Here is a 23,240-nt window from a genome sequence, read left to right on the forward strand (position 1 = left end):
TAAGGTGGAGGTTCGGATCCTTTTGGCAGGCTAAAAAGCAAAGCAGAACCAGAAGTTGACGAAAACCCACTTAAATGTTCAGTTCCAACAATCATAGAAAGGGCAAACAGTAGAAAGGATTTTGTTCTCTTGGAAAGAAAAAAGAGTTGAACTAGAAATCTAATCCCCCAAGTGAAAAAAAGCTTTGTAACTCAGAGCCATAGGGGGGGACCTGCATTTACACACTTGTGGTCCATAACCTCTACATTTAAATCATCCGAACTCAGATGAGATTTCGTGTACAATCATCAACTTTAACGTACATTATTTCAACTCCAGGTTATAACATTCTCCCAGTTCTAATGACTTCATACCACATGCATTTCAACAGATTTAAACCCTCCATTCAAAATTGGAGGTTAGAGCATAAAGATGCTTAGTTTTTCCCTTTTTCTATTGTTCAATGTCTAATTGGTAAGAACTATTGGTAATAAACCTACCTGTATAATACATAGCAAAAGAGCTCTTCATTTCATAGATTTTCACTAATATAATGTATACCTATTTTTCCAATAAATGGAATTAAATTGAATACAAGTTTTTTATGAGCTAGCCTACTCTACAATAATAAAAGGCAAGACCGTGGATGTGTATAAACATGAATACAAAAAAACTATAGTACATGGAGTGTTACCATGAAAATGGGCTCGCACCCAGAAGAAAAACTTCGTTTTCAACATCCTTGATCCATTGACAAACTCGATTGCAGATCTTTATTGCCAAAGCCTGTGAAATCATAAGTTCTACAATCAGAAAAGCTTTTTTTCTCCCAAAGGAAAACAAATTCACATTACCAAGGGAAACATAATAAAAAGGCAACAGGCATACACAGACAAATAAAGGGAACAGTACGGGGGAAAAACAAAAAATTAGAAGGGTGAGTTCCAGTGGACAGTAATAGAGAGAAAAAAGGAAAAAGCAAGGAAGAGTTAAAGAACAAGGGAGAGGCTCCAAACTCTCTCATTTAAGTCTGTCCTAAAATGTCCATTTGAGCACAAACAAGAGCCCGCGAAGTTTTCCTTTACTATGAAGGAGGATTCAGAAAACCTCTACCAGATCGCCATCATCCCAATATAAGCAGGGTCAGAATCAGAGTAGCATTAATAAGAGTGTAGGTACACTGGGTGTTTTCCCTTGTTTCCAAGGATAACGATCTTCACTTACTGGTAAGCTTTGTTGGCGCCAAGACCAAACTTATTATGGATTAACACAGTTTTTTAAGTCAACAAGCATGAATTCGGATGGATTAGTGCACGGAAAGCTTGATAATCAAAACTATGGTTGGGAAGGGAGAGAATCTAGAAAAAAAAAAAAAAAAGCATCTTCAATGGATAAATCTTTCGAGTCCATTAGATTTAAGTCCTCCTCATTTGTTCTCTTCCCAAATCTTTAGTTGATTTTTCTTTACAAGAGATATGCTTAAACTGGAATGCCTTTTATTTCCATGGTAATAGTATTTCTTTACTCCCTTGCGGAGTTTGTAATTTTTTATTTTTTAGCACTATTAATACTTTAATGTCTGAAAAATTTTGTTTTCATTCTTTTCTTTCTTGTCAAAACAAGTTAGAGTGTGGGCGCAAAAAGTCGGCGAAAGAAATAGTAAAGTACTAGTGTGGGTGCAAAGTAAGACTTGCTGCTGTATAACAAAGTACGCAAAAGAAATAGTAAAGATGACAACAATGTACTTATCAAAGCCTAATATTGAACATGGATAAAACCGAAAAAGCCATGTGTCTAATATGAGTGAACAATCAAAGAGATGGAGTTTTATTTCTTTTCGCAGATAATGAAATCAGAATTGACGACAAGAAAACTCCAAAAGGTTGATCTGTAAAAGAGACTACTCAAATTGGAATCTCTATAAGCAGATAAGCCAACTAGATACATGAAACAGAAACCTCCAAATAACTCATAAGGTCTCCAGAATATCTTTCAAGATTCTTATTTCTTCGATCTTTCATTCCCTTCATTTCAAGTTTTGAAGGACAAAAATATTCATTCACAAAGACCATGTATGCTAAACCATGTCCAAGCACCGTTTTTTAAATTAGGAGTTAATCTAATTATACTGTTCAAGTATTGAAGAGTTGAGCTCCTAATAATTAAAGTTCATCTTGTATTGTTAGCAATTTCGAGTTTGGAACTTCCAAACATCAATCAAAATTGCTGTTCTTTTTCTTTTTAACAAACTAAGATCAAATCAAAATTCCCCATAACGACATTCAAGAAAGAACAAGAAGTAAGAACATGGTCGCCATAAACCAACAAAAAGAAATACCTTATCAGCCAATGGATCAAATGCTGCATAAAGCTCAAAATCTTGGGTGACCCAGCAGAGTAGAACTGTAAATAAAAATCATCATTAGAACTTGAATGCCATTGTGTTCACATATCTTTATATCTAAGCAAATAATGGGTTTAAAGCAGCTAAAAGAGACACGGGCTACTCTTTCCGCTATTGCATATTTCAAACCTAAGCATACCCCTGATACAAGATTCTGCAAATTAGAAGGTATTGGTTCTTATTATATAAATATCTGTCAGATGTTAATGCCACATTAATAAGATGTTGGACTTGGAGCAGACTTCAATTAAGGCTTTGGAAGGCTAAAACTCCAATAAAGATCAAACTTCTTATCAAGACATTGGATTGGCGGTAAACGAGATGTAATAAACAGAAATTGATTGAGATGGATTATCAAAACAAAAATATAAGAGACAAACTCAAGTCAAAAGAAAACATCTGTTCTGATGTAAAGAAATACAATGACGAAAAACAGATATGGCACTGTGGCAGAAAAAGTTATGAATTTTAAAGAAAAAACAATAATAATAATAAAGGAAAAGAAAAAAAACCTTACCATCAAGAGTGCAAGTGCAGTACCAATTATGCAAAAATAGATTATTAAATGAATCCAATTGGAAATGTCAAAGGAAAACAACAAACGTACCATAGTTTTCATCTCTTCTAAACTGGGTCTTGTGAGGGCCAATTTCTTTATCATGCATAGAAGCATAAATATTTTGGTATGCTCTGTACAATCTGCAACAATAAAGAAATCGAAACAAATGCGTGAAGAAATAAAATTTATCTAAAAAACCCTTAGTAAGAAGGGCTTCAAAAAGTATCGAAGTGTTACTGTATGGTCTTCGAAATTTGCCAAAAATACCTCTTTTGTTGTTGACGGCTGGTAATTGGAGATGAAAATTCAGAAGATACATACTGATCGAGATATATACTGCGGTAAATGAAATGCCACAGACCACCAGGACCACCCATCCCAGCATTAGATTCCTTGAATCTTTCCGGAAATTCTGATGGAGCTCTTTGTTGGCCCAAATGAGATGTAGTTCTATAACGAGGTAAAGAATCGACAGGCACATCTCCAACATGCATCCCACCATCTAACATGGATCTCTGAACTTCACTAAGAACATTGGACTTCAAAAGGACAGTCTCAATACGAATCCTTTGTTGTCACCATTTTTCAAAACATGCATAAAAGGGAAAATAGTATCAATTATCAATGATTGAATAAGTACCAACAGAAGTCTTTGAATAACAAGAAAGATTGCAGTAATTGTTGGTTCGAGTTTAAAATAATCAGAAAGGCACAATGAGGTTATCGTTGGCCAAAATCTAGACAGAATTTTTAGTTGTCATTCTATGTTTGCTTCAATATGCATTTTAATCACGGTATCTTATACAGTGCATCACCCTAACTTAAATACATGATAAAGAGGATCAGATAAAATTTTTCTTGATAAGAATAAAGTAATTTGCTCAAAGTTAAATGCAATTTAGAGTTGGCAGGACAGGACTTCCATGGTTTAAAGAAAACAAGAACATTATAGTTGGTAAAAACAAGTTCCATTTTTGCCTAAGTTGACAGCCAAATGAAACTCTAAGGAGATGTTTGGGGAGCTGGAATGCAACTGGGATTACTAGTAATTTGAGGGGTGTTGGAATACAGGAAGAGTCCAGGGCAAAATGAAAATAGGTTGTGAAGCGTGAAAACGGTAGAAAAAAGATCGGGTTGAAAACAGAAGGAACGGAATAAATTTGGTATTACAAATCAGGCCCAAAATGTTCAGTCAAACATGGGTTTTCAATTACATTATATTACAAACCCTTTACATTATGAGCCATCCAAACACACTCTAATCGTACAGATACATGACAATCCAATTCACCTGCATTCTTTTAAGTGATAGAAGGAATCTGAATTAGTTGTAAGGAGCATCAAGTAAGTGTTAACCTGCCACAAGACATTTATTCCGTCAATATGCAGTGAGGATAGTATATAGAACAACATAATTACTCATACAAACTATAAAACCGATTAATTAACAGAGCTCAATCGATGAAGAACAACACAATATTTGCATTCTTCCAAATGACAGCAGTTTACCCAGGAAATAATTAGACACTAGTGTTAAATAAGAGTGAAAAACAAACATGGTATGTAAAGTTCTGTCTCTCCTCTCCTCTCTCCTCTCTCCTCTCTCCTCCCTCCTTCCTCCTTCCTCCTTCCTCCCTCTTTGACTTCTCTCTTTCTGGTGACAGCTGCCCTCTGACCATGCACCAAACTTCTCTGGCGAGCGCAAGACAGTTCATAATTCTGGCGAATTTCAGTTTATTGTTTCTGTGTATTCAAAGTTAGAAATGGATGTCGAAGGATGCAAAATAGACAACCTGTCCTACATTTGGCACAAGACTGGTATTTTCTAGGTGGAAGACGTCAACGCCAACAAAAATCTACCAATTTTGAACCCACAGCTTATTTGGTTTCTTGAGGTCATTTCAGAATGGAGTTGAAGATCAGAAGATTCTTATTTTTATAAAAAAGAAAAAGTTGAAAAGGGAAGGGTAGAAGTTTCTAAATTCAGATCTGAAAAAGGCTGGATATTGAGGTGCCTTGTCTTGCCTCATACTCGCGGAAGATCTTTCATTCATGTCCTTCTATGTGCAGATGATAAGAGAGGTAACATACTTTTACATTTTGGTGGTATCTCATCAATCAATCCGCCCAGCAAGGTTTGTGGAGATCTCTTCATATATGATTTTTCCAATCCTGTAGATATGGTTTGTTTAAATCAGGTTATGATTGATGAAGAAATTCCTTGTCAAAAGTTAGGTTTCCATCTCCCTTCAAGGTTGAACTCGAACCTTCAAAGGAATCCTTAGAAGGTTGATACAGACCTCATCGGAGTTTCACCAAAAGTCCAAGGAAGATTCTGATTACAGGGAGCAATCTTGTCAAATCTCCAGCAATTGTGAACTCCGTTAAAGGTAGTTTGCTGTTATTCGCTAAGGCGTTAAGTAATTCAGATGACCGTTCAAATTCAGAAGGGAGCAAAAGTATGGAAGATGAAGAGGTGCAATTAGTGAGAAAAGAGAAAAATCCTGCTGTGCCACCTGTCTTACCCATTGAATTCCAAGAGCCACTCGTGAGTAATGATCTGCTGGCTAAGTCCTTTTCGGTACCTAATAGGAAGTTAAGAGTTAATTTTGCAGCTAACAAAAGACTAAATGCCAAAACGCCCAATTTTTTTAAATTTTCAGCAAAGGTAGCCTATCAGTCACAAGGCCCTCTTACAAACACTTTGAGCTCCTCCTACAGCAGATCGTTGCCCCCAAGTTTATTCAGTTCCGTTAGTTCCTCGATCATTTGACACTACAAAATCAAGCAAGACCTTGTCCAGAAAACACTCAAGTAGCTCCTCCTCTTCCCTCTCAAAATCTTCTTTGTCTTCTTCATCGGGCAGGGATACCTCAAAACAAAAGACCAAGCGCCAACCAAATGTGAGGAAATACTCACACTTATTCAAGCCCTTCCCGAAGTATTTTTGTTAGAATTAGTAGGGCTTTGCCCTCATAGTATTTTTGGAAAGAATAATATATAAGATTTTATTTCCTAAATATTTCCTAGATCTTTTCCTTTCTTACTCCTATTGTACTCTATTTATTCTCTCCTTTGTACCTATTGTATTCGTTCATAAGAAAAATAATAAAAACTAAAGTATCGTGATTTTTCTCCCGATTCTCGGGTTTCCACGTAAGTCTCGGGTTGTTGTTAATTGCTTTCAATATGGTATCAAAGGAAAGCAATAACGAAACCCTAGAAACTAAAGAATCGTGACGATGAGACTGAGGTTAGAATAGAAACCAGTAACGATGAAGATGAATAGAGTCATACAAGGAAACTTGATGAGTATGATCCCTCTCTTGACATTCCAATTGCATTGAGAAAAGGTACCAGATCATGCACTAAACATCCCATTTGCAACTATGTTTCCTATGATAATCTCTCTCCACAATTTAGAGCGTTTACAGCAAGCCTTGACTCTACCATAATACCAAAAAATATCTACACTGCTCTAGAGTGTCCTGAATGGAAGAATGTTGTTATGGAAGAGATGAAGGCTCTTGAAAAGAATAGAACTTGGGAGATCTGTGCTCTACCCAAGGGACATAAAACTATAGGATGCAAATGGGTGTTCTCTCTCAAATACAAAGCAGATGGTACGCTTGATAGACACAAGGCAAGGTTAGTTGCAAACGGATTCACTCAGACCTATGGTATTGACTATTCAGAAACCTTTTCTCCAGTTGCTGTGAACAAAGATTGGCCTCTATACCAGCTGGATGTTAAGAATGCTTTTTTGAATGGAGACCTTATGGAGGAAGTCCACATGAGCCACCCGCCAGGATTTGAAGACCAATTTGGTTAGCATGTGTGTAAACTCCAAAAATCCCTATATGGTTTGAAACAGTCTCCGAGAGCATGGTTTGACAGATTCACTACCTTTGTCAAGTCCCAAGGGTACAATCAAGGGCACTCTGACCATGCTTTATTTACAAAGGCTTCCAAGACAGGGAAGATTGCTATTCTAATAGTTTATGAGGATGACAGTGTTTTGACTAGAGATGATCAAACAGAAATCAGTCAACTAAAGCAGAGAATGGGTGATGAATTTGAAATCAAGGATTTGGGAAATCTGAAATATTTCCTTGGAATGGAGGTGGCCAGATCTAAAAAAGGTATCTCCGTGTCTCAGAGAAAATACACCCTTGATTTGCTAACCGAGACAGGTATGTTGGGATGTCGTCCTGCTGATACTCCTATTGAATTCAACTATAAACTAGGAAACTCTGATGATCAAGTTCCAGTTGATAAAGAACAATATCAACACCTTATAGGTAAATTAATTTACTTATCCCATACTCGTCCTGATATTTACTTTGTTGTGAGTGTTGTCAATCAGTTTAAGCAGGCTCCCTATGAGAAACATATGGAAGCTGTTAACAGAATCCAGAGATACTTGAAAAATACACTTGGTAAAGGGTTGATGTTTAGAAAAACAAATAGAAAGACCATTGAGGCATATACTGACTTAGATTAGGCATGATCTGTTATTGATAGAAAGTCTACCTCCAGTTATTGTACCTTTGTTTGAGGCAATCTTGTAACTTGGAGGAGTAAGAAGAAAAATGTTGTGGCCAGGAGCATTGCCGAGACTGAATACAGTGCTATGAGTCTGGAATATGTGAGGAAATTTGGCTCCAGAAAGTCTTGTCAGATCTTCTTCAGGAATGTGAGACACCATTGAAGCTTTTTTGTGATAATAAAGCCGCTATTAGTATTGCTAACAACCCAGTTTAACATGATAGAACTAAATATGTTGAGATTGATCGACATTTCATCAAAGAAAGACTTGACAATGGAAGCATATGCATTCCGTACATTCCTTCAAGCTAACAGGTTGCTGATGTTCTTACCAAGGGGCTTCTCAGACCACACTTCGACCTTTGCGTTAGCAAGTTGGGACTCATTGATATTTACGTCCCAACTTGAGAGGGAGTGTTAGAATTAGTAGGGCTTTGCCCTTAGAGTATTTTTGGAAAGAACAATATATAAGATTTTATTTCCTAAATATTTCCTAGATTTTTTCCTTTCTTACTCCTATTGTACTCTATTTATTCTCTCTCTTTGTACCTATTGTATTCGTTCATAAGAAAAATAATAAAAACTAAAGTATCATGGTTTTTCTCCCGGTTCTCGGGTTTTCACGTAAGTCTCGGGTTGTTGTTAATTGCTTTCAATAATTTTGTTAGAAGAAAGAGACCAAAGGAAGTAACTAAATCGAGTCCCATCAAGGAAAAGTTGTTCCCTGAGCTGAATCATGGTGTTTTAGAAAATTATTGTTCTAAAATCCAAGCTAGCTAATAGGTTAGATTCTTATTCCTCTCATCTTCAACACTTTGAATACTCTAGTTTCTTAATGCCTAATTGATGTAACAACTTCAAGAATGCAATGTTTTTTCTATCTTTTTATTATTATGAAAGGGAAGCCAAATGGCCTATTTATACAAAAATGGAGGGCTGGTTGGTTATCAAGAAACCGTACAAAAAATAAAACTATATGTTAAATAACTAACAATTAATTACAACTCCTACATCAACTCCACCCAACCAACAGAAACAAACTCGACTCTGAGTTTGATTAGGCAAGTTGGAACTGATCCAGGGGATGGTAAGGCTACATGTCGAAAACGTTGAAAGTAGAACTAATCTTCATGGTTGGAGGAAGATCAATGCGGTAGGCATTTGGACCCAACTTGGCTAAATTAGGAAAAGGACCAAGCTTTTCGTTGGTGAGTTCAGAATGTTGTATGGTAGGTAAACGGTGCTTTTTTAAGTGAATCATAACGAGGCTCCAACCTAAAAAACGGCTGGCCGATGATGGATATCTGCCTAAAGTTTGTAGGAGGCAGTAGAAGCTTCTAGATGTCAACAAACTTCTTCGTGAATTTGTTTGACACGATCAACCATAAGGGTTGCTTCAACACTAAGATCAACACAGGTATATTGGCAAGGTCAAGTGTGAGGCGGGGCACTTGGGTTTAGAAGATTTCAAAAGGGCATTTGCCCATGGAGCGGTTGAACATGTCGTTGAAAGCAAACTCGACTTGTGCAAGAATGAGATCCCATTGACGAGGCCTATCTCCACTTAAGCAACGAAGTAGATTACCAAGAGTACAGTTGGTAACTTCAATTTGGCCATTCGTTTGGGGGTGGCTAGTGAAGCTAAAAAGAAGGTTAGTGCTGAACCATTTCCATAGGGAGTGTCAAAAGTAACTTATGAACCTAACGTCCAGGTCAGAAACAATGCTCTTTGGTATGCCATGTAAGCAAACAATTTCCCTAAAAAAATATTAGCAACATTCAAAGCATCATAAGTCTTCTTACATGCTAGAAATATGCCATTTTGCTAAAACAATCGCAACAACCGAAATAGAATCATAACCACGTTGGGTTCTAGATAAACCAAGGTCAAAATCCATAGAAAGGTCTACCAAAATATTTGTGGGAATAAGGAGAGGGTAGTAAAAAGCTTGGTTGGAACTAGATCTTTTAGAGCTTTGGCATATGAAACATCGTTTAACAAAATTAGCAACATCCTTCTTTGGTTGAGGGCAAAAAAAATTTCAGGCAAGTGTTGTTAAGGTTTTGTCTCTACCAAAGTCGCCAGACAAACCACTAATATGAGCCTCCTTTAAAAGAGATTCCCTAAGGGAAGTTTGTGTTATGCACAGAGTGTCGTTTTTTAAAAGATAACAAATATGAAAATCATTAGCCGGAAGGTGATTGGAGCATTTAGACCAAATGTATTGAAAATCAATATCAGTTGAATATAAATCTTTGATGTGAGAAAAAGTAATAATTTCACTCTTAAGTAAAGTTAGAAGAGCACCTTTGCAGCTTAGGGCATCATGTAAGTGGTCAACATGGGAATCATGAGTTTGGCTATATATAAGAATATCATCAAAGTAAACTACAACAAACTTATTCAAATATTAATTCATGAGGCGCATAAAGGTATTATGAGCATTGGATAAACCGAATGGCATCACTAACCATTCGAAGAGACCCTAATTAGTTTTAAAGGTTGTTTTCCGTTTGTCCCCTAGTCAAATTCTGATTTGGTGATACCCACTCCTAAGGTCTATTTTGGAGAAGATAGAAGCTCCCCCTAATTGATCTAACAAATCGGGTAGTCCAGGACTTGGAAAACGATATTTGATAGTAGTTTTGTTAATAGCTTGACTACCAATATAAAGTCTCCGAGAACCATCCTTTTTTGGGGCAAGTAAAGTTAGGACTGCATAAGAGCTAAGGCTAGGTTGTATATGACCTTTGTCCAAGAGTTTTCGGATTTCTATGTGGAAGGTGTATTCATTAGAACTCATTCCATAGTGGGGCAAATTAGGTAAGGTGCTACCCGGTATAAGGTCAATTTGATGTTGAATATTTCAAAGGGGAGGTAAGTTAGTAGGTTCATCTAAGAGACGTTGGGAGACCTGAGGATGTAGTTCTTGGTTGGGGTGTGATGGAATGGCATTTTCTTTGACTACAAAGGCTAAGGAGTAATGTGGTTTAAGAAGTAGAAAATCTTTACCTTGAGATAAAAGAAAAAGTGGTTTAGAGGAAGAAAAGTGTACCTTATTTGGCATTATGGTTGTACCAAGGAATAGAAGAACAACTTTCTTTCCAGTCCAGCTGAATTCATAAGTATTGTCATGACCATTATGTATAACATTGTTGCCATATTGCCAGGGATGGCCAAGGAGAATGTGGCACACATCCATTTCCAAAACATCACCAACAAGTTGATCTTGGTAGGGGTTGCCAATGGAAAGGGGAACTATGCAAATTTCGTAACTGTTGTTTCTCCTTTCTTTGTTATCCAATTTACCTTGTAAGGATTGGGGTGTGGCTCGGATGTGAGATTAAGAGCATTGATCAACTTTTTGAGACAATATTTTGCTTCCACTATCAATGACCACTTGGCAAACTTTCCCATTAATTGTGCACCTAGTGCAAAAAAGTGCATGTCATTGAGAAGGAGTTTCAGATTTGGGTGTGATGAGAACGCGTTGGAGGACACAAGAGAGCTGATCACCATCATCGGGTTGCAAGAATTCAGGGTCATCCAAAGGGTTAGTTTCATCAAGGAAGTCCTCCCAACATCAGCCTCTTCAAGTGCGATAGTTTTCCTTTGAGGGCACTCATTAGAAGGGTGTCCTTGCTGCCTACAACGGTAACATTTTCCAAGAATGGTGCGCTGATAAGGATTGGTTGTTCATTTGGCCGCAATTGCATCATTTCCCTTAGGATTGACTTATTTTTTAATACCAACAGCTGTCTTTGATTGTTCTAGATCAACTGCAGCGTGTTGAGTTTGCCAAGGGGTTTCCGCTGAATTTCTTCGAAAAGGTTGAGATTGCAGCTGTTGGTGATCCCAAGGTTGCCTTTTTTATAGGTTCTGATAACTTTTGGAGCAGAGCTTCTTCAATTGTAGTGGCTAGAGAAATTGCATCGGATAAGTAGGCAATGGAATGTAATTTGACAACTTTTTTAACCTCATCTCAAAGGTCTAGCACAAATCTTGAGACCACATGTTGTTCTATTTCAAGCAAGTTGTTTCGGGCTCCTAAACAATGGAATTCTTCCATGTAGTCAAAGATGGAACGATTACCTCGTTTGCAAAGTTAGTATCGATAATATAGTTGTTGTTGATAATTGATAGGAAGGAACCGTTTCTTCATTAGTTTCAAAAGTTTTGGCTAAGATTTGATGGGAGACTTACCATGGTAGTGACGATTGATTTCTAATTGGTCCCACCAAGCCGAAGCACCTTTTGAAACTTAAAGGCCACCAATTTAATTTTCTTGTCATCAAGAATGTGGGCATATTCAAAGAAATTTTCTACCTCTAAAGCCCAATCTAAAGAATTCTTCCGTATCCATTCGGCCGTCAAAGCTAGGAAGATCAATCTTCATCTTGTACTCCATATTTTCTTGATGAAGGTTGTGTCTCCCTTGATTCAATCCCATTCTACCACAAACAGTATGGTAATAATTATCTCCTTCACTTGAAGAGTTGGAATCTTGCATTGTAAGTTCTCCCCGAATGTGTTCTTGTGGTAGGAATCTTGCATGATACAAGTTTCTTGGATTTGGTTTGTCTTCATCCTTATTTCTTGAAAGCAAGCTTCACCAATCTTGTTTTTTCCAGGGTTTCTTGTAGGATTTTCATCTTTATTAACCGCAAAATCAATGTTGGCAGCTCTGTCATCACCTGAATCTTGCTTTCCTTGGATTCGAATTCCACCTTTTAGAGTTGTTTCAGCATGCTCTCGGTTGATTTTACCAGATTGGATGCTCATGTTTTTCAGAATTTGTCCCAACATGGAGCGGATTTCACCTATCTCATCTTGTATTTCACTTACTGACTTCGCCACATTTGTCAATCTAATATCCATGGTCTTTACTGAAGAGGGAAGCTCCCACATCCATGAAGATTGATCCAAGAAAGAATGCGCAATGGATCTTCGCTCTGATACCAATTGATGTAACAACATCAAGAATGATGTAACAACTTCAAGAATGAAATGTTTTTTCTAACAAATTCTACTAAGTCAGTTTCTAACTCCTCTCATCCTACGCAATTTAAGTACTCTGAGTTTTCTTTGTCCAACTCGAAGGTGAAATTTTTAGGGGCTCCCCGACCCTCTAGAAAGAAGGGTGAGTACTCTTTCGACTCTCCTTTCAGGGTTAGTAGTGAGGAAATGGAGCATATTGATAATCAGCCGAGTTTGAGAGTCAGAGACATTTTGAGTCTTTAGAAACAGATCTTAATGCCCTATTCCACTGCAAGGAAGACCTGAATTTTTAAAAACTGCTTCCTGCTACTCGCCCTTTTCCCTAGTCTTGCGAAATACAAGATCATCTAAAGCCAATAGTTGCTGATTGCGGATTTATTCTAGTTTGATTCTCCTGGTGTTCATCATAGTCCCTCCAGTTGTTAGACCAACTTCTGTCTTTCCCTGATTTCTCCCGAATGGGTTATTGAGTAAAGCTTTGTTGTTTGTGGTAGCTTGCTTGATATTGTTTTTGTGTTTTGTCTCCGTTTTTTTAGCTTGCCAAAGTGGAGTATCTTCTGAGTTCTTTTGGAATCAAGTTCTGTTTGTTTTGGAAGATTTATTCAAGTTCCTCTGGGTTTTGGATGGCATTGACAAGACAGTTTTGGGGCAGCCGGTTGCTTCTCTTGGCGCTTCTCTTTCTCATCTCGTCTTGAAGATTTGGGCATGCAAGTTTTTATAATCGAATGGGCTTCACTTGAGAGAGTTTTTAAGCTTTGTTTTGTATTTAGCTTTCTACAGATGTATCGTCTCGGAGAGGCTTTGTTTTGCTTGTTACTTTTCTGTTTGAATTCGTTTTTTAGGTTGCCATTTTTTGTGTCGCCTAAGTTTTCATCTTAGACTATATTCTCCCTAGTTCTTCTGCTCTTAGTATAATACGAGCATAATACTCTTGTACTCTGATAACTTCCTTAGTTCTCTCTTCCTTCCTTAGCCTAAAGAGGCTTGTTTCCGTTTTAAAGAAAGAAAAAGGTATGCTCTCTTCTCCATCTCTTCTCCATCACTAACGTAGTTATAAAATACCCCCCACACTTGCATCGCAAAACTTTCATGACAATATATTTCCCTCCTGACATGCTCATTTTGGCCAAACTTCAAGGAGAAATTAGAAATCAAATTTAAATTGGAGGAACCAAACGTGTCAATTTTGAAACATCAATGACCAAATAGAAACAAAATTCATATCTCAAGGAACAAGAGTGTTACCTATTAAAACTCGGGGACCACATAAAAAACTAAATTTAAATCCTAGATGAAGTGTATTTTACCCAATAAAATTTGAAGTATTAGTCTCACTCACATCAAAATAATGAACATATGCATACAAAAATGCCATAGGATTGTATCTTGGAAGGCATATTGGAGAGAAAGACTCGGATGTCCTGCATTACAAGGGAGGAAAGATAAAATGAAAAAGTAGTCACTTTCTAAATGAAAAAAAAAAATGCATGAGAATACAAAAAGACAAGCCCACAACTAAGAAGAGCTTCAATTACCAGAAGGGACTCCACAGAATAGTGTCTAAGTAACCACTTATTTATTGATAAGACGTGTCAATTTAAGATATTCCACATCAACCAAATCGAAGATATCTAAAGCATCCACAGATCATTTAGTCAATGACATTTACACATCAGAAGAACCTAACATGCAGTTGTAAAAAGACTGAATCTTGACAAACAGGGGAATGGAATGTAAAACAGAACAGACAATAGAAGATGGTGAAGAAACCTGTTCGGAATTTCAAGAAGACATCAACGTTGCCTTTTAAATCAAATGAATATCTCATAGTAACGAAAATAGCTTAAATCTAAGAAAACGGGAAACTTCAATCTATCATGTGATAATGTGCTTGTGTATTCACATGCATAGATATAAGCATGTAAAGCATGCATGTGTATAAGAAACGTTACAATCTCTTACATGGAGTAGCAAAGGTGTCCAAAGACGGCAAAGAAATAAGGACAGAACATTACCACCACAACTGTTTTTATATTAGAAACAGGACCATGTCACAAAAAGGAAAGCCAAGGTGCAGAGGCATGAAGCCCCTCCCCCAAAAGAACTGAAACATCAAGGCCTTCCAATTGTGGAGAACTTGAGCAAGACCATAATTACCCAAGAAGAAAAAGAAAAAAAAAATTCATGTCTCGAGTCCATAAAGCATGAGGCTTTTTTCCCCTTTTTTATAAGAAACCTGAAATAATATATTGAACAAAAAGAAAACAAGGATATCCTAAGAGCCGAGAGCAGATGACTCCCCTCAGAAATAGAAGCAAAATACAAAAACACCAATCATCCTGAAGGATAATGGATAAGAGCAAGTTACAGAAGATTTCTCGTAAATCATGGCACCACCCTCACCGCACATTGTTACAGAAAATAAGAAAATAGATAGACTTACCAAACTTGTGCCAAAGTAAATTTATTGAGCTTACATTGGATGCAAATTTGGTTGTCTAAATGACGGAGAATAATATAACCTAAAATTTGAAACTTACCTAAAGGATTCTGTCGACATCACAAAGTTGGCAAGTAGTAACATATCATCAGGATGGAGAGAAGCTTTTTGAGCACCAACAATACTGATAACCTGCAATCTAGATCTAATTCTTATAAATTCTATGGAGAAAATGATGTGTGGAGCCAAGGGACACCAAGGGGGCCAAGAAGATGAAAGATCACCTTATGTTTGCACATTAAAATTGCAAAAAGAATGCCTGAATCAGCAACATCTTGCAATATTGCACCTGCAGCTTGTCTTGTACCATAAGCAAGAGGAAGACAAGTGTATGCATGAAGAAAAGTAGCAGGGTTCCTGAAGTTGGATGAATCAATTAGAACTAAGGAAAAAAAAAACATCCAAAATGAAATTCTACTGCCCCTCACTGATACATGATATCAAAAAGTTCAACCACCCGAACAATACTTGATGATAAGAATAGTTGTAAATACATTTTATATGGAGAGAAAAATAGAACTAATACACTGACTCAAAAAAATAAATAAAAGCCAAAAAGAGGGGGAAGTTGCTAGGTTACGTGTGTACATAATAACATAGATTATCTTAAAATCCATATACACTGCTATTGGTATTGACGCAGAAACTACAATATTTATTTAACAAAAATGTGAAACCATGTCCAATATTTCCATTCAAAATCCTAGTCAATAGATGCCTTGTAACACTGGAGAGGTCTGGATGGTTCCATCTTTTAGCATAATGCAGAACAGAATAACAGTTCAAAAAAGAGCAGCAGTTTACATGGAGAAAAAGAACAGGCTGTGTTTCCCATCCAGAAAAACATATAGGTAGGTCAAGAGTGCTGAAACTAACCAACCAAATGAATGGATGAGAGAGGAGAAGACAACATCCGTTCCTCCAAGAAGGGAAGTCATATCAAACTTGGGATTTCTCTCAAAACATCTATTTACAGACTTTGTTAGAATAAGTATCATCTGCATGCACGTATTACAATATATCAAATATGTGAAGAAACCATGACGGCAACAAATACTTCGTTCATAAAAACTTAAGCATACAATGAGAAAGATTATCACTTGAGTTGCACAGAAAAGCAGCATGTACAAAAGCTAAAGACCAAAGAAAAGAAGAAATATTTCAATGGGTTACAAGCAAAACCAAAGTTACCTGACCATATATAAGTTCCAACTGGCCTCTTAATGATTCATAAGGCTCTTCTGTGCAGCTGATGCAAACCAAGTAAATTGGACCCTTCACAAGAAAAACAACCTGGAGATGGGGAAATAATAACCGTGATTTAATATAACAGAAGCAAAATATGAAAGTTGAAAGAAGAAGAAAACAAAACAAAATAAAAACAGAAAACAGGATCTGTTCCTCCAATTTCCAGTTTCACTACAAAAGTACATTCGCGCTAGAAGACAATTTTACAAGCATAGATAATTCTTTGAAAATGAAGAAACAACATGTGCATACGGATAATTTAAAAGATACGGCGTACCTACAAATTTTGCACACACATACATTACTCTGGTTGATATTGGTGACAATGCGAACACCCTTTTTCAGGTTTTAGTCCATCTTTTTACTTATTTACTTATTTTTTTTAAAAAGAAACACACTCGTACATTAATAAAAATAAGAGCTAATAGCTCATAGTACAAAAGGATTATACAATGAGCAAATGCTAAGAGAAGGATCAACAAGTGCACCCGGACATCTCAACTAGGTTGACACCCGCATAGTGTCACAATCGTAACCTTTCAAACACAGAACGGGCGATTGTGCGGCACTTGTTCTAACTAGGTGAACAAGTCAGCTGTATAAAATCCGAAAGTCGCGAACAAACTCACAGTATGATGTAGCCTCCCTTCACGTTTTGAGAGAAATTGGTTTTATAAAACATGAGAGAAAGAAAAGCATTGAAAACATTGTTAAAGAAAGCAGTGAAGACTGTTAATTGCAAAGAAAACTCAGATTGCAAAGAGTACAACAAGGCTTGGTCGAGGATTCAACTACTATGTCTCCCCTATAGTACATTTTAAACTTTTTTAGCTTTGACATACTTACATATGAAAAGTACAAAGTGCCACACCCTAGGTCAGTGACAACAAAAGGAAAGCAATAAACTAAACTAAGTACAAAACATAAAAATAAGGTGATTTGAGAATGTTCGGGCATGTGGCCATAGGCAAACAACGCCTTGGACAAGCATGCTCGTGATATTCTCACCTACTTAAACAATTAACGACCCTGTCCACTGGCGAAGCTAGAACTCTTCAATCTTCTGCTTCCACGTCAAGGTCTTCAACACGTTTCCAACTTGTTTCTTACATGGGGAGGTTCTTCGTACACAATCGTTGCGCTGCTTGTCGTCGAGGTCTTAATGGTAGGTTTTGAGTTGCTCACATGAATTACTGGATGGATTTTCATCCATGCAGGCAACGCCACCCTATACAATGCATTTCTATCTTCTTGAGGACTTCCACAGGTCCCTCATATTTTCTGACGAGACGTTGGTGTTTATACCCTTTGAATCGAACTTGCTCCGCTTTCAGCTTGATGAGGACTTGATCTTCTGCACGAAACTCAAGAGGATGCCTCTTCTTATCAGGCCACTTTTTCATACTTTTCGAGGCTTTCTCTAAGTAAGCTCGAGTGATATCTGTCGTCTACTTCCATTCTTTTGTAAAGTTGTGAACTTGTGGATTTTTCCCTGCATAAGGATGGTCAACAATATGAGACAATAAGGGTTGTCTTCCACTTACAATTTCAAAGGGACTCTTCCCCGTTGACGAGTTAGTTTAAGCGTTAAAACAAAAAGAGCCACATCCAATAACTGGACCCAATTCTTTTGTCTCACATCAACAAAATGATGCAGATACTTCTCGAGCACACAATTGAATCGTTCAGTCTGGCCATCAGTCTAAGGGTGGTAGCTTGAGGATATGTCCAAGCTCATCCTCAAGAAAGCAAATAACTCAGTCCAAAAGGTACCAATGAATCTACCATCCAAGTCGCTCACGATGCTCGTCGGGACTCCTCACAACTTCACGACATGCTTAAAGAATAATTGTGCAATAAATTCAGCAGAACATAGTTTGGTAGTGGGGATGAAAGTGGTGAATTTAAAGAACCGATCAATGATAACCAAGACTCAAGGTCACCCACCTTTAGGAGATGGGTAATGAAATCCATGGAGACACTCTCCCACAGTCTCGTCGAAACAGGCAAGGGTTCTTCCTAGCAACTTTCGCTTTCTCGACCTTATCTTGTTGGCAGATGAGGCACGTCTTTGTATACTTCATGACTCATCTTGCATATTAGGCCAAAAGTAGCCTTTTTTCAATAGCACATACATCCTTTGCCAACCAGGATCGCTTGCCCACTGTGTGTAATGACACGCATGCAGCAACTTTTTCCTCAGGTCACCTACTTTCGGAACATACAATCAGTTTCCTCTCGTCAATAACAAGTCTTCTTCGACCCAAAACTGCCTTGTTTTACCATCTTTGGCTAGCGCAAAAACAGCTTGGGCAGAGAGATCCTTCTGGATAAATTCCCTAATGATGTCGCGCATCGATGCATCAACTTTACTCGTATGCATAGGGGCTAGCAACACAGGGCCGCATGTTGGCCTTTACGATTGAGAGCATCGGCAGCTTGATTGTCAGTTCCTCTTATGTGCTCGAACTTGAAGTCGAATTCAGTTAAAAATTCTTGCCACCTCAATTGCTTAGAGGTCAACTTAGGTTGGTTGAAGAAGTGACAGTTATCGCTGTTGTCAAATTTCAGCACGAATGGTGAACCCAGTAAATATTGCCCCTAGGCCCTCAAGCAATGGACCATTGCAAGCATGTCTTTCTCGAAGACAGTATACTTCCTCTCAGCACTATTAAGCTTACGGCTTTCTTAAGCTATTGGTGACCCAAGCGTGTCGATCTCAATTACAAACGACTTAGATACGTCAACCAATCTGAGGACACGACCCCACATCACCTTTAATTCGTTAAAAGCAGTTTGACATTCGATTGGCCATCTCCAAGTCGTACCTTTCTTCAACAACTCAGTCAATGGTGCAGCCCTTCTAAAGAATACTTCAATGAACCAGTGATAGTAATTAGCCAATCCAAGAAAGGAACATAACTCTGTCACGGAAGTAGGGGCTCTCCATTCCTTAATAGCTCGCAACTTATCTTCATCATTTGAATCTTTCCACATTCGATGACATGACCTAGAAAATTGATACATTGTTGAGCAAAAGCACATTTCTCTTTCTTAACATATAACTAATTCTACTAGAGCTTGTGAAAGACTAACTGAAGATGGACCTGGTTTCTTCAAGGCTAGAATTGAAAACCACAATATCATCAAGATAAACCACCACAAACTGATCTAAATACTCGTGGAATACCTGATTCATCAAGGTGCAAAAGGTTGCAGGGTCGTTTGTCATGCCTGACGAGGAACTCGAAGGCCCATACCTTGTTACATAAGTAGTCTTCGGTTCGTCCCCTGTGCTTTCCGAACTTGGTAATAGCTCGACCGAAGGTCAAGCTTTATAAAGTATTGAGCTCTATTCAATTGGACAAACAAATCATTCATGATCGGGAGAGGATACCTGTTTCAAACTATAGCCTTGTTTAAAGCTCTGTAGTCTATACACCGTCGGAGCAGTGTTTTTAAAGGCTCAAGGCGCACTAAGGCACAATGGTCCTTTGGGGCCTAGGCGCAAGGCGCACAAAAAGGCGCGGGCTTTTTTTCATGAGGCGCATTATATATATATATATATATATATATACACATACATACATACAAAATTGAAAGGACAAACAATGTATAAAATATAAGTAAATAACCCATGTAGAAATGAGAATTAACTCTAATGTATAAAATATTATAATATTAGTTTTCTACCCAAAAAACAAAACACAATAGAAAACTAGTCAGAATTCAACAACAATCAAAATAAAAGTTCATTCCTAAAGATCAAACTCATCATCACTAAATTGATGCTCATCTTCATTCACTCCTTCGTTGGACTTATAGCCATCGGTATCTTCTTCTTCCTGATCAGAGTCATCCAAATTTATTTGTTTGGGTGTGGGTTGTGTAGTAGACGAGGATGAACATGAAACATTAGTCGCTCCTGAGGCCCTAGCTCTAGAATAGAAGGTTGGTTCTTTTGCTCCGACAGCTCTTGAAACATCACCCCACGTTAAAGTATCATCGTCAAATACCAGCTCACCCTCCTCCTCAAAATCATCATCCAATCTTCCAATCAACCATTCGTTACTATCATCAATATCTCTTAAAGAGATGGGATCAACGATATCTCGAAGGTTGTATCGACGTTTTAATGCTCTATTGTATTTGATGAACACTAAATCATTCAAACGACTTTGAGCAAGCCTATTTCATTTCTTACTATGAAGCTACAAAATTAGAAAATTTCATTGTCACTGTCAGTGAATCAACAAAATTACATTCGCATGTAAAGGAGAGGAAAGCTAACTAACCTGCTCAAACACACTCCAGTTACGTTCGCATCCAGAAGCACTACAAGTAAGACCTAAAATTCTCATAGCAAACTTTTGCAAGTTTGGAGTTGATTGTCCAAAATTATCCCACCATTCCACTATAGGTACAAGGTACAAGGTACAACGTACAAACAAAAAATATATATTAATAAAATAATTATTGTTGAGTAATCGACTAATCGGTTAGTTGAAATTTACCTGGAGATATTTTGTCCCTTTGTCTGATTGCTAAAGGTTGTCCAAACAATGCTTCAGCTCTCTTATACTTGCTTAGTTCTGCAAGTATTTTATCTTGGACGTCTAATGAAGCAACCATTTTTGTTATGCATGAGTAAAGCCCGTTAACTATTTCATCATCCTCTTGGATGCTAGGATTCGAATAATAGAATGACGGGTTTTAATAATACCCCGCTGCATGCAGAGGACGATGCAACTGAAGCTCCCATCTTCTATCAATTATGGTGAAAATGTCCTTGTATTTTTCTTCATTATTATTGAACGACTTAGCAATAGTTTCTTTAGCTCTATCCATGGCCTCATAAATATATCCCATAGGTGGCTTCTTTTCGCCATCAACCAACCTAACTCGAACTAGTGGGCCAGATACTTTAAGAGCAAACACAATTGTAGTCCAAAAACTAGCCTACAAAATAGTCTGAACTACTCGCCTTCCTTGTTGCTCCTTACTCCATTTGCTATCCTTCCATTCATCTGAAGTAAACATCTTCCTTAAGTTGTTCTTTTGATGATGTATACTCGATAATGTAATGAAAAGCAGTAGCAAAGCGTGTCTTGGCTGGTCTAACTAACTCCTTTTGGTTAGTAAATTGTCGCATCATGTTTAATAATCCAGGATGAACATAGATGAAGTTGCTAATCTCCATGCCTCTTTTCAATGCTTTGCGAATATTGGAGATCTTGTATATATCCTCCAACATCAAATCTAAGCAATGAGCAGCACATGGAGACCATATTAATTGTGGTCGCTTTGCTTCTAACAATCTCCCTATTAACAAAGAAAATAAGTATACATTTAGCATAGAACTCACTAAATCTAACAATCTCCCTGTTAGCATAATAGTTTACATTCTTACCTGCCATCACATTTGCTGAGGCACTATCAGTAACTACTTGTACAACATTTGCTTCTCCAATGCGCTCTACAAAATTGTCAAGTAGCTCGAACATCTTCTTTCCATCCTTCACATAAGATGAAGCATCGATGGACTCAATAAACATGGTGCCCTTAGGAATATTAACTAAAAAGTTAATCAATGTCCTATCTCTTCTATCGGTCCACCCATCAGCCATAACAGTGCATCCAACCTTAGCCTGCTTTATGGCTGCTCATCAACTCATTTGTTGCTTCTAATTCCTTCTTCAAACATGGGACTCTCAACTCATGATATGTTGGTGGTTTCAATCCAGGACCAAATTGCCCAATTGACTCAATCATAGGGGCAAAACTATCATATGTGCAAGCATTCAAAGGCACTCCTGCATCATAAAACCATCGAGCAATTCTTTGGATGGTGCTCCCTCATTTCCTTCTTGTACGCTGCATTCAACGAAGTTTGTTTTCCTTTGTCGTTCTATCTATTTTGAACCCCAGTTTCTAGATTGGGAGTAAAAAATGCATCCATTGAACCCTTTCGTCTTGACATCTTCAAGCTCGAGCCACTTGATGTTGCTCTGTTATTTACACTAATACTCCCTTCATCTTCATCCTCGATACCGTAATCTTGTACATCAATGTCCACAATCAAATTTCTTTGTTCTTTGATCTCCTTTTTCTTGGACATGTAATCTTTAATTTCTTCCTTCACATGATCCGGACATTTTCTACAAGCTGTGGCACTTCTATAACCACCAACGAGGTGTTGTTTCAATCGATACACCCCTCCTTTTGTTACTTTCGAACAAAATCCACAGACAAACGTATTTATATCTTGGTCATTTTGCAATCGACCATATTTCCATGCTGGATCTTTTTTAGAACTTTCATCAGCCATGTTTTGAATTCTTTGTCTTCTCTTCTCCTTTGTTTTTGCACCAAAAAACAGAGTAAGGGCAGCAGCAACACCAAGGATTGTTTTTTAATAAGATTGGATGGAAAAAGAAAAAGAAGCACCAAAAAACAGAGTAATGGCAGCACAGCAGCAGCACCAAAGGAATTTTTTTTAATAAGATTGGATAGAAAAAGAAGAAGAAGAAGAAGAAGAAGAAGAAGGTGGTCGGTGTCGTGGCCCTTGCCGGCGCCGCCGCCGGTGACAGAATTTCCGCAGAAAGGGGCAGAAATTGTACAGAAAGGGGCGGAATAGCAATCGAGGAAGGAGTTCAACGAAGGTCGTTTCGTTGTCAGCCGCAGAAAGGGTCTTGAAGTCGAGCCGTCGTTTCGTTTCTTCACACCCAAGTTACACGTAATAGGTAAATATAATATGTAAAACGATATAAATTTTTTTTATTTTTTAATTACAGCCCAGCCCACATTATAAAGCCCGCGCCTACTGCGTCTGGAGGAAGGCGCGCACCTCTTCATCGTCGCCTCGCCTCTCCATAGGGCACTTTTGCAGGTCTGATAAATCTGATAGCCAACAACTCGTACGGTTTCCTAAGCTCAGCTAACTCAAGTGGAGCTATTCGATAAGCATTCTTTGCTAGGGGGTTTGGTTCCTGGGACAAGCTCA

At 37.7% G+C, this 23,240-nt stretch overlaps 2 protein-coding genes across 3 annotated transcripts in view; both read right to left on the reverse strand.

The window, feature by feature from the left end:
- Positions 1-491: 491 nt before the first annotated feature.
- The window catches only part of LOC103500868 (vacuolar fusion protein MON1 homolog), a 43,044-nt gene continuing 20,295 nt past the window's right edge, over positions 492-23,240 (reverse strand). Inside the window, exons 5-14 of the mRNA XM_008464312.3 lie at positions 16,181-16,282; positions 15,866-15,987; positions 15,214-15,346; positions 15,030-15,121; positions 13,829-13,910; positions 4,234-4,298; positions 3,210-3,509; positions 2,991-3,082; positions 2,318-2,382; positions 492-765 (exon numbers count right to left, since the gene is read on the reverse strand). Of these exons, the coding sequence (XP_008462534.1) occupies positions 670-765; positions 2,318-2,382; positions 2,991-3,082; positions 3,210-3,509; positions 4,234-4,298; positions 13,829-13,910; positions 15,030-15,121; positions 15,214-15,346; positions 15,866-15,987; positions 16,181-16,282 (1,149 nt within the window). The 3' untranslated portion in view covers positions 492-669. The remainder of the gene's footprint in view (positions 766-2,317; positions 2,383-2,990; positions 3,083-3,209; positions 3,510-4,233; positions 4,299-13,828; positions 13,911-15,029; positions 15,122-15,213; positions 15,347-15,865; positions 15,988-16,180; positions 16,283-23,240) is intronic.
- On the reverse strand, positions 19,890-22,754 carry LOC107992036 (uncharacterized). Of its 2 annotated transcripts, XR_007815778.1 has the most exons (3): positions 21,648-22,754; positions 20,752-21,559; positions 19,890-20,651 (listed from the first exon to the last, which is right to left on the reverse strand). XR_007815778.1 is itself a non-coding variant. In XM_017047616.2 (2 exons), the coding sequence occupies exons 1-2, from the start codon at positions 21,862-21,864 to the stop codon at positions 21,261-21,263; spliced, it is 516 nt and encodes a 171-aa protein (XP_016903105.2). In that variant the 5' UTR covers positions 21,865-22,754; the 3' UTR covers positions 20,746-21,260. The 2 variants fall into 2 exon arrangements, 1 of the variants encoding a protein (XP_016903105.2); XM_017047616.2 differs by lacking the exon at positions 19,890-20,651 and having other exon boundaries at positions 20,746-21,559.

This window comes from Cucumis melo, chromosome 12, assembly GCF_025177605.1.
Source record: "Cucumis melo cultivar AY chromosome 12, USDA_Cmelo_AY_1.0, whole genome shotgun sequence".
Taxonomy (NCBI): Eukaryota; Viridiplantae; Streptophyta; class Magnoliopsida; order Cucurbitales; family Cucurbitaceae; genus Cucumis; species Cucumis melo.

Excerpts from the sequence above, each read along its gene's own strand:
- LOC107992036 (XM_017047616.2), bottom strand. The coding sequence starts at position 21,864 with ATGGCTGATGGGTGGACCGATAGAAGAGATAGGACATTGATTAACTTT. Across the intron at positions 21,560-21,647 it reads CTCAGCAAATGTGATGGCAG|GGAGATTGTTAGAAGCAAAG; the intron begins GTAAGAATGTAA and ends CTTTGTTAATAG.